Source organism: Equus asinus, chromosome 7 (assembly GCF_041296235.1).
Source record: "Equus asinus isolate D_3611 breed Donkey chromosome 7, EquAss-T2T_v2, whole genome shotgun sequence".
NCBI lineage: Eukaryota > Metazoa > Chordata > Mammalia > Perissodactyla > Equidae > Equus > Equus asinus.
The window spans coordinates 15,980,378-15,991,089 of record NC_091796.1 but is presented as its reverse complement, the minus strand read 5'-3'; the positions used below and the strand labels follow the sequence as shown (position 1 = coordinate 15,991,089).

The window sequence follows — 10,712 nt, the reverse complement described above, 5'->3', positions numbered from 1 at the left end:
TCCTCAGCAAAAAGAGGAGGATTGGCAGCAGATATTAGCTCAGGGCTGATCTTCCTCAAAAAAAAAGAAAGGGTGAGATTGTCACTATTTCACCAAACTGTTGTGAAGATGAAATGAGATACTGCATGTAAAGTGTAAGTACCTGGCACATAAGCACTCAATAAACAGTAGCTGCTACCATAAAAAAGCAGGAGGAGGGGGAGGAAGTAGAAAAGGTAACTAAAGGATAATGTGTTAGTTAGAATAAGCTAGGTTAAGCTGCAGGGACAACTACCACCAAAACTCAGTGGCTTAACAGAACTAAAGTTAATTTCTTGCTCTCATAAAACCAACTGTGGGTCTGAGTGACTGAAGACAGCTGTCCACGTGTAGCTCAGTGTCCCAGGCAGCTCGGATCTCCATCTCAAACATTCTTTCACAACACCACACCAAGGCAAGAGAGCATAGAGAATCACACACCAGCTCTTACATGCTTCTGCCTGGAAGTGACACATCACTTCTGCTCATTTTTCATCATCTAAAGCAAATCACAGAGACATATCCAAATTGAAGAGGGTAGAAAAGCATAATCACTTATTAGGCCCAAGAAGGGAAGGAGAACCAGAAATACTGATTTTGATGTTGATAATGTTTACTTTAGTTAGGCTCTCAGAATTTTTTGTGAAGTTCTAGACTCTTCTCTGTGAAATGTGAAACACACCCAGAGGACCTTCTGTTTTGATGCTATTAGCTTTGAGAGTCACTGCTTGTACGTACTACTGTCTCTCTCAAACTTTTCCTCTGCTGAAAATCATGAGCCTTGCAAAAAATATATCTGATTTATAATTCAAATCCACTCGAGAAAACTTAAGAATACAGATTATAAAAATAAAAGGTCCCAAAATGTGACCTAGGCAAATATAAATGCAAATACACACACACACATCAGCTCTGTAAAAACACATCAAATAATTTTGCTAATCTCCTTTAAAACTGAAGGAAAAAAACCCAGTAGTGCTGGTCAGGAGTAAGTTTTTACCAAGTTCACATTAACTGCTTAAACTTAGACCACCAAGTACGGGGAAATAACAGGGTATGTCATATGATTGGGGGATTTCAAATAAGTTTCTGCTAAATGAGCAGATTCTTCAGAAAGCACAGTAGGAGTTGGTGACTGCATTTCAGAGGCATAAAAGAAAACAGCAAAAGACATGAATCCCAGCCAAAGTGGCAAAAATAAGCAATCTGCCACAGCCACGTGGGCTCCTCAGTGTTCTTTTCCTGGAGGCACAAAGCAGCGCTGGGCCTTGGAAAGCTGCTGAGCGGGAACAAACAGGCACCACAAGTTGCCATTGATGGTTCATTTCTGTCAAGCTTTCTCAGGGACATTTCAGTTAGATCTGAAGTCTGACAGTTCGCCCTGGGCACTTTATGTCACAAAGGGTATGACAGACTCTCAAAAAGGCTTTCTCTCCTAGGCCTCAGGGTTTTGCCCAGAAGCAAGCAAAAATCTCGGTTTCTGAATCCAAATGCTGATCCAGACAAAGCTGACGTGGCTGTAGCTGAACGGCTCCAGGGAATGAATGTTCCACTAGCCTTCTCTCTCCTTCCCACACTCCATTCCTGCCCCCTTGCTTTCCCTCATCCCAAGAAATTAATTCACTTGTTGGTTCTCACATTTTCTTCTTCCTTCTCATTTTTCGTCTTCCCTTTTCAATCCTGGAACCCCTGTCTTCTTCAGATAACACTGCCCGGATTCTAACCCGGAGGTCCGGCTTCCGGCAGCAGGAGCAGAGTGTCTTTTACCTGCCCATCCTGATAGCAGACAATGGGCAGCCAGTGCTGAGCAGCACAGGCACGCTGACTATCCAGGTGTGCAGCTGTGACGACGACGGCCATGTCCTGTCCTGCAGCCCTGAGGCCTACATGCTCCCAGTCAGTTTGAGCCGGGGCGCCCTCATCGCCATCTTGGCCTGCATCTTTGTCCTCTTAGGTAAGTGGCTCCTTTCCATTCTATAGGGTCCCACAAATGCTTACTTAGATATCATTTAGTTTTCATCCTAACATCTATTCAGAACTGGTTTCCCACACTGTGCTGATTGAAAAGGTGGTAAAGCTGGGAAAAAATAAAGAAGCGAAGAAAGTCCCTTCCTTCACGGAACTCATGGCCTCTTTGGCCAGATCAAAGCCCATATATTTATTAAGCACCTAAGCCAGGGCACCATTCTAGGTGCTGGGGTTAATAAGACAGACATGTCCCAACCTTCAAGAGCTTACTTCAGAACAAAGCAAGTTCGTTTTAACATCATAGAACCAAAACGACAATTTTAGACAGGATATAATGATCGCCTCTTCTAACGCCTTCATTTCAGATAAGCAGCAGCTAAATCACAAAGACGTAGTGATAAGCCCAAGGCAAAATGTCAGACGCAGAGCTGGGCTGAAAGGCAGGCAGGCCCTACATTGTGCATCCCTATACCTGAGCCACACAGCCCTTCTCCTAACTGTTCATCCCCATCTGGAAGTGGTAGGTGTTACAAAGAAGGGGAGGGGGACAGGGTATCCTCAGAGGACAGACGACAAGGGTAGGTGCCATTTTAAAGAGAGTGGTCAGGGAAGGCCTCACTGATGAGAAGACCTTTGAGCAGAGATCTGAAAGGAGTGGCAGAGTGAAGCACATGGATATCTGGGAGAATAAGCTGTTTTGGGGCATTAGCACTCCTCCCAGGCACTGTGGCCATCTGACAAGAAGCAGTGACTGAACAGGGCCAGTTTGCCTCTGCTGGTGAAATAAAGAAGTGATGACAGACTAGTGTGAGAGCACTATCGGGATAAGGGACCCATTCTTCCTCTTCTCAGATCATACTGCAAGGTAGCTACCCAGCAACCTTGTATGTAAGGCCACTCATGCAATTGTTTTCTAACTCCACACTCAAAAACAAATAAAACACCTAAACCAGAAAAATCTGTCCATATATCCCAACTCTTCTGAATTAATTAATTTACAGCATACATATTTTGCTTAGAGAAACGCAGACTCAGTAGATAGTAATATATTCAATATGAAAGAAGTTCTAGTATTGTATGAGGGAAAAGAGGAAAGCACAGGGGATTTAAATTAGAACAGACATGCAAATATCCACACCCTCCTGATCCCAGGTTTACCTCTACACCACAAGACTGAGTCAGACCAAAGAAAGAAGGTCCTGACTGCAAAATGTCAGCACTGGATTGCATTTTTAGGTAGATCTGTGGAATATGCTTCTCAAAAACCTTTTAAAATACAACATGTGGTTTAATTTTGTTGTTTTAGCTTAGTGCTACATGAAGGGAGAAGTAGTATAAATAAGTAACCTTTCTAAGTCCTTGGATCCCTGGATCAGAGAGAATTGTTATGGTTTCTGGTCCTTGTCTGTACTGACAAATAAAACCTTCCTGCAATCCCCTGAGTGTCCATAAGGTGGCATTGAGAGTCCTTGCGTGCACAATACGACAACCTGCAAGAGGCCTTTGAAGAAACTTGCTCCTAGGAGAAATTTCCAGACCGGCTGTCCTTACTTCTATCTTTGGAAAATGTCTATGTTATAAGTTCACCCTGGCCCACAAAGAGCAGAAGCAGCCATCATTACAGAGAGACTGATTTAAAGAGACTGGCATGGAGCAGCTCTCAAGTTATAAGTGCTGTGCAAAGAACAATTTATTTTGTGCCTCCCAAACCCACTATGTCTTGTCTTTTGAATACAGAATAAATAGACAGTTTTAAGGGGCTAAACTGAGCAAAGCTGTCAGAAATTCCTCATAGTTTTAGGCACTCTTATTTCTAAGAGTGCACATCTCACATTAAATATAATTCATAAAACAGTGTAAGACTGAACTGCAGTTGATTTGTCAACAAAATACTACATTTTGTGGGCAATTAAATAAACAGACTAATTTTGACTTTGCAGGATTTTTTTCATGTGTCAAATATGTATCTAGTTTCTAGAAAATCTCATAGGTACTATGCCTATAGTACCTAAAGAATAAATATCCCTAGAAGTGATTCTCTTCTGTCAGAGAAGCTTATCAGCTGAATAGGACCATTTTTCCCAAAATTTGATTTTCCGGGCATTATGCAATACTCTTCTTTAAATCCGATTACCTAACAAATAAGCCATGTAACAGGCTTTCTTTTTCAAGCGCTGGACCAGTTTTGTAAACTGTCTAGCTCTCCATCACCATCAGAATTCTTTCAAGCACATACTCAAAGACTTCTCCAATTTTGCTTCCTAGCATTTTCTAAAATACTACCTTCTCCATTGCTGTGTGAAGGTTTTCCCAGTCCCCTAGGAAGAATTAACCGGTCCTGCCTCTGTATTCTCTTTGCCACACTCATAACCCTCTGATAGCCTTTATCACTGCCTGACTCATATTAATCATCAGAATCTATAGTCTCGTTAGATTACAAGCTTATAAAAGCAGAAACCATGTCATGTTCAATGTTGTTTCCCCATTGCTTAGCATAGTGCCTTAAAAATATTTGGGTTTAGTAACCGTTTACTGAATCCCACAAACACAGCACGTTCACATGGAATCCCATTTCTCTAACCTACACCCCTCCAAATCACCCTCCAGCCACCAATGCCCAGTTCAAGTCCCCACTTCTTTAGAGCTATATTAATCCATTTTTCTGAAATTCCACAGTCCTACAGTCCATGAGTCTCATTCTTGCACGCAGAGAAAATACATGGGAGAATATAAGTGTTTCACTTGTGTGCTTCTGTCACTCAAGCTATTTGGGAAAATATTAGGTATTAATATCATTAATTGCAATTTACAAACAGCACATTCTGCATTTAAATTTTAAAAATCACTACTGTGAGTTTTTTAAGTCAGTCTGTAATCTTACTGGACATGACTGTACTCCATTTTTCCCCCCTTGGATAAACTGGGGGCTGTTTTCAGTGTTGTCAAGCTGTCACTGTTCACGAGCTGTAACAAAGAACACCAGAAAAAAAATCAATAGCAGTCTACAGCTAAAACCTCAACACACTTCCTGGAAAACGTTTTCAGCCACAGAGATAAACAGTTCAATGGGATTATCTCTATCTCTCCTTTAAAGCCCATTGAAAACATCCTGGAAAAAAAATACATTGGTTGGGATAAAATTTTATCCAAACCTGCAAGAGCACATCTAACAGTGTGGTGCTTCTTTGACAACATGATGCATTATATATAATGTCACTGCTCATTCCCTGCCTCCCGTGAACATCATGGGATCCAGAAAGTCACAACCACTGCTCTAATGGAAGGCTTTTCTGAGGAATCTGTGTGTACTGGACAACGGTAGTCATTTATGCTCTCAATTTTTGGAGGAGGTATAAAAGGACTGACTTTGGCTCATACTTAGCATATGTGTCTATATGCATATACATTAAGATGATCATATTTACAGGGTAGAATCTTACTAAGATGTCACTGTAAGAAAGCAGGATTCCATCCACATAGTAAGATTTTCACATTATAAAAGGAATGTATAGTTGTCTTTATATATTAGGAAGACATGATCTGATCCTTAGCATATACTCCATGGCAGGCCATAATGCTCAGTGCTTTGTTAACGGGATTTTTATACTGGGTGGTTGGGTGTACACAGACACAATTTCAAAGCAGCAAGTTGATACAAAGAGACTTTGTATGCAACTTCTAACTGAACCACTTGAAAAAATCTGCAGGGCTTCATTTGCCTAGGAACTCTCACTTTGACATGGCGGAATGAGTGAGAACGAGGTAGAGCCTGTGGTTTAAAACATCCAGATGCCGACTTTGGGTTCCCCACTCAGCAAACTCTTCCTGCACCTGTGATTAATCGAGACTATTTCTAGTCACGGCGCACACAGCGCGATCTCCTCAGTAAACATCCTGTCCTCTCTGTCTCCGGCAGTGCTGGTGCTGCTCATTCTGTCTATGAGGAGACACCGGAAACAGCCCTACATCATCGACGACGAGGAGAATATCCACGAGAACATCGTCCGCTACGACGACGAGGGCGGCGGCGAGGAGGACACGGAGGCCTTTGACATCGCGGCCATGTGGAACCCCCGGGAGGCGCAGGCAGGAGGCGCCCCCAAGTCGCGGCAGGACATGCTGCCCGAGATTGAGAGCCTCTCCCGCTACGTGCCTCAGACGTGCGCCGTGAACAGCACCGTCCACAGCTACGTGCTGGCCAAGCTCTACGAGGCCGACATGGACCTGTGGGCCCCGCCCTTTGACTCCCTCCAGACCTACATGTTCGAGGGGGACGGCTCCGTGGCCGGCTCGCTCAGCTCCCTGCAGTCGGCCACATCAGACTCGGAGCAGAGCTTCGACTTCCTGACGGACTGGGGGCCGCGTTTCCGGAAGCTGGCGGAGCTCTACGGCGCATCGGAGGGGCCGGCGCCCCTGTGGTGACGGAAGCCGGGAGGCAGGCGCGTGGCCAAACCCAGACGTTCCCAGCGGATGCTTCGCGGACGAGGTGCAGTCAATCCCACGAGCAATACTGTGCTGGAGAGTGAGAATGGGGGTGAGCGGGCGAACAGAGCTCTCTCTGGATCAGCTTTACTTGGTTAGATTAAGTTAAGTAATCAAAAGGAAACACAGGAAGAAGCGGGGGGGAATCTCCAATGACATTTTTTTTAATTTTCTTTTTAATTTTTGTGACGCTATTCAAAGGCTTGGAGTCCAAGGTTAATATGGCAAGCTTGGCTGTTCTTTACCATTCACCAAGGCCTTTGCCACTTTTCCACCACAAAGAGGCTCTGATCCTAAATACAGAGGTGACAATTGAACGCAGATAGGAAGTTCTACTCTGGTATCCTTTTTTGTTTTTAATCTTATTTTATTCTCCATTTAAGAGTTTTGCTAGCTCATCAAACCGCACAAGCCAGCCCACACAAAAGAACACTGAAAAATTATTCCTCGGTGAAATTAACCTACTTGTTCTAGGATGGATGAAATTTCTTTTAACCCTTTTGAGACAAGGTTAAGGCGACTCGGCCTTGCATGGGGGGTGGGTGGGGGGTGGGAGAAGGAAGAGGCATTGACTTTGTGCTCGAGTTTAATGGCTGAACCAAGAGTCGTTGGCTTTACAACGAATCCAACTCCATCAAGTTAGAGGGCTCTTGTTCTCTCAGCTCTTTTACTGTGCCCCTGAAAAATTGTTCAGAAGGAAACCAGAAAATCTGCCTCTTTTGCACTGTAGATGTCTCTTCCGTGTGCCAAATGTGAAGATTAGATACTACAAATGAAAGCCAAATAAAAAGAAGTGTCTGATAAAAGCATGGGTTAGAGGGCTTTCCTAATCTGTGTGAGGTCAATCCAAGGGATGTTTACATACTGTAGATAACCTACTTGAACAAGAATCAGCATTATAGAGAATAAATGGATGTAAGAAAATTACATGTATAAGTTTTGTATATTTGTTAATAATTTTGGTAATAAATATGATGTACTGCATCTCAGTACCTTAGCACTTCTTTTAATAAAAATTAAATAGAAGGGAACGTCTAGTGCAAATTTGTTTAATTGCTGAGCAGGTAAAAGATGGCTTTGTGATCCTGACCTAGCCTGAGATTCTTGAGCCTGGGGCTGATTCATAAGGCAAAGGCAACAGCAAAGGATGAAGCTGCTCATCCTGTTTCAGTCAGTAAACAGGTGAACGTTATGGTTCAAACTGTTAGACTTTTCATGAACACTCTGCATTCTTCATTCTGAAAAGAGCAAAGGATGGTTTCCTTTCCTCATCAATGACACAATGACGAATTTCACCCATACTTTTCATTTTGTGAGAGGGCTTACACATAGCCACCAAGGAGGCAGGCCACTGTGCTACCTTCATCTCTGTTCTATTGGCAAATCAAATATGTACAAATATATACCAAATATGTACACCTCATCAACACTGGAAGAGCTCACAGAAAGCTGGGACCATATTTTATTCATCTTTCCTTTCCCCACAGTAGCTAACATAGTTCTTTGCATATAGTAGCTGCTTAATAAGTGTTTAATGTAATGGATACATGATGGAAGTAATCTCTGACATCCTATTACTACAGGATATTTTACACAATTGTCCTCACAATTAAGCACAAATTGTGAACAAAATAGTTTTGTGAATGTCTTGGTTAAAGATTCTCAAATTTTAATGTGTATCAGAATTACCTGGAACACTAGTTAAACTACAGCTTTTTGGACCTTACCCCCAGACTTTCTAACTCAGTGGCTGTGGGGCAGTTGGCATTTCTAACAAGTTCCCAGGTGGTGCTGATGCTGCTGGTCCAGGGACCACACTTTGAGAATCTCTGGTACATAGTCACTGTCTCTCAAACATATGAAGTTTAGGTTATCAGCCCTCTTGCACTGGGGCCCACCTATCAGTAGAGTGGTGTTGTGAATTTCCTTTCCAATAAGAAGGACAGTTTGGCAGAATTGTGGGAGAAGGATGATGAGGCTCTGGGACCAGCAGGATGTGCTTCCTGCTTTATTATGTGGTACACTAACAGCCAGGTAGATTCTCATCTTCAGCCTTCAGCATACTAACCCTGTCCACCCGTGAATGGCAGCTCTCACACATTCTTTCTAGGGGTAAGATACGATGTGAAAATAAATTTAGCAAAGAAAAAGAAAAAGCACGAACTTGAGTCCAAACTAGGTTCTGCAACATACCAATTATTTGAATGTGGGCAAATTAACCCTTTATAACATTCTTCCTTTCTACCACCAGCCCTGAGGATAATTTTGTGACTATGTAACTTTGTGTTGCCTGTGTCAAAAACTTGGAACAGCTATTATCCTAACCACAGGGGTTATCATGCCCCACATCCTGATTGTGGTCCCCATGATACTAGGCATGAAGTGATTAAACAGAATCTCCTGGAGCTTCTGGTCCCCTGGAGTATGTTTAATGGTGTGATACAGAAAGTGTGAGAGAAGCACAGAATAGGAGATCCATTTCAGCTCACGCTCCATGCTGAAAGACACTCTTCCCTCCAAATGAGTTTTAAAATTTCCTTTCCAGTGCCACAGTGTACCATAAACGCTAGTTCCTCCAGAAAGAGAATGTCATCACCACCAGAAAGAATGCAGAGAGTGTGATCAGGTTAGGCAAGAGAGCTGTAAAATTATTCAACCATTTCTTTGTTAACAGGTAAAGCAGTTAGCCTATCATTTACATGTTGGAGGAAACAGGGGCATCTGTAGAAATCAATTGATAAGACTCTTTCTGAAACTGTATTCTAAACAAGAACACAAGCAAAGATGGAAATTAGCAATGAATTTTCTGAATCAAAAAAGCATAATATCCCAACATGGCATATAGCAAAGACAAAGGTGAAGTGGTTCACGCAAGAAAGAATCTATAAATCTGAAAACAAAATTCAGACAAGCCAAAATGAATGCAAACACATTGATTAAGGGTTGTTACTAGTTCACTAGGGATCCAGAACCAAACTTTGATGTCAGAATTGCCCTTTAGTTGCTGGGACTTCATGAACATAGGAGTCACTTCACAAGTAATTCTTATTGCAGATGGATTCATTCTCAAATCCATTTGTCATCTTCATAATAGAGCTAAAGAACTTTGAAGATATTTTTATGTATAAATACCTGGATTTGGGAGACTTCTGCTTGATTTCAAGAGTCAAGCTTATGACATACGGAGTGGGCAAAATTAGATCAAGGAATCCTCTTTTTAAAATGATCTACTGAGCCAGCCGTGATGACCAAGTGGTTAAAGTTCAGCACTCACCGGTTTGGCAGCCCAGGTTCATTTTCCAGTTGCAGAACCATACCACCCATCTGTCAGCTGCCATGCTGTGGCGGTGGCTCACATAGAAGGACTAGAAGGACTTACAACTAGGATATACAATTACGCCCTTGAGCTTTGGGAAGGGGGAAAAAAAGAGGAATATTGCCACAGACGTTAGCTCAGGGCCAATCTTTCCCTGCAGAAAAAGAAAGAAAGAGAGCCTTGTATTAAAAATAAATAATAAAATGATCTACTAATAACACATTCTGTCTCTTGTGATTCCCGTTGTGCAAAAAACATGAGTATTAATTTATAGTATGTGTAATTAATTACAGCATTAACCCAAAACACAATTTTTCTTAAATCTTTCTTCCTGGAACGAGAAGCTGGCAAATCCTAACCCATGTGTTTGGCCACACTCTTACTTTTGTAAGGACTGTCAGAGAACTGATCATGAGAGAGTTTCTTCCACTCCAGTACTTTAGCTACTGTGACCACCTTCCTAGTACCCATGATGACAAGGGCTACTTCTCATCCCAGAAAGCCTTAGATCACTTCTCTGGGAGTCTCCACTCTTTAAAGCTAGTAAAACTACCTATGAATATTTTCTAATTTTTCAAGAGGGCTGGATCCTAGCTTTCCTTCTATTGTTTCTATTACTTCCACTTCCTCCGTATCACCTGTTTCATTGCCATTGCTGCATAAAAGACACTCTAAATTTAGTGGTGTAAAATAACAACCATTTTATTGTGCTCACAGATTCTGTGGCTTGGGAATTCAGGAAGGATACACCACTGACACCTCCTCTCTGCTCCACAATGTCAAGACCTTAGTTGGGGTGACCCAAAGGCTGGGATGTAACTCATCCAAAGGCTTACTCACCCAGATGTCACATGGTTGATGCTGGCTATCAAGTAAGACCTCAGACAGAGCTGTCCTCCACCTCAGAGCTCAGATAAGACCTCCTCAT

The 10,712-nt window shown here is 42.4% G+C and overlaps 1 protein-coding gene across 3 annotated transcripts in view; it reads left to right on the top strand.

The window, feature by feature from the left end:
- CDH20 (cadherin 20) overlaps positions 1-7,274 on the top strand; it is a 199,605-nt gene extending 192,331 nt beyond the window's left edge. For all 3 annotated transcript variants that reach the window (XM_070512928.1, XM_070512929.1, XM_014859438.3), the window contains 2 exons: positions 1,721-1,972; positions 5,903-7,274. In XM_070512928.1, coding sequence (XP_070369029.1) covers positions 1,721-1,972; positions 5,903-6,408 — 758 coding nt within the window. In that variant the 3' untranslated portion in view covers positions 6,409-7,274. The remainder of the gene's footprint in view (positions 1-1,720; positions 1,973-5,902) is intronic.
- Positions 7,275-10,712: the final 3,438 nt, after the last annotated feature.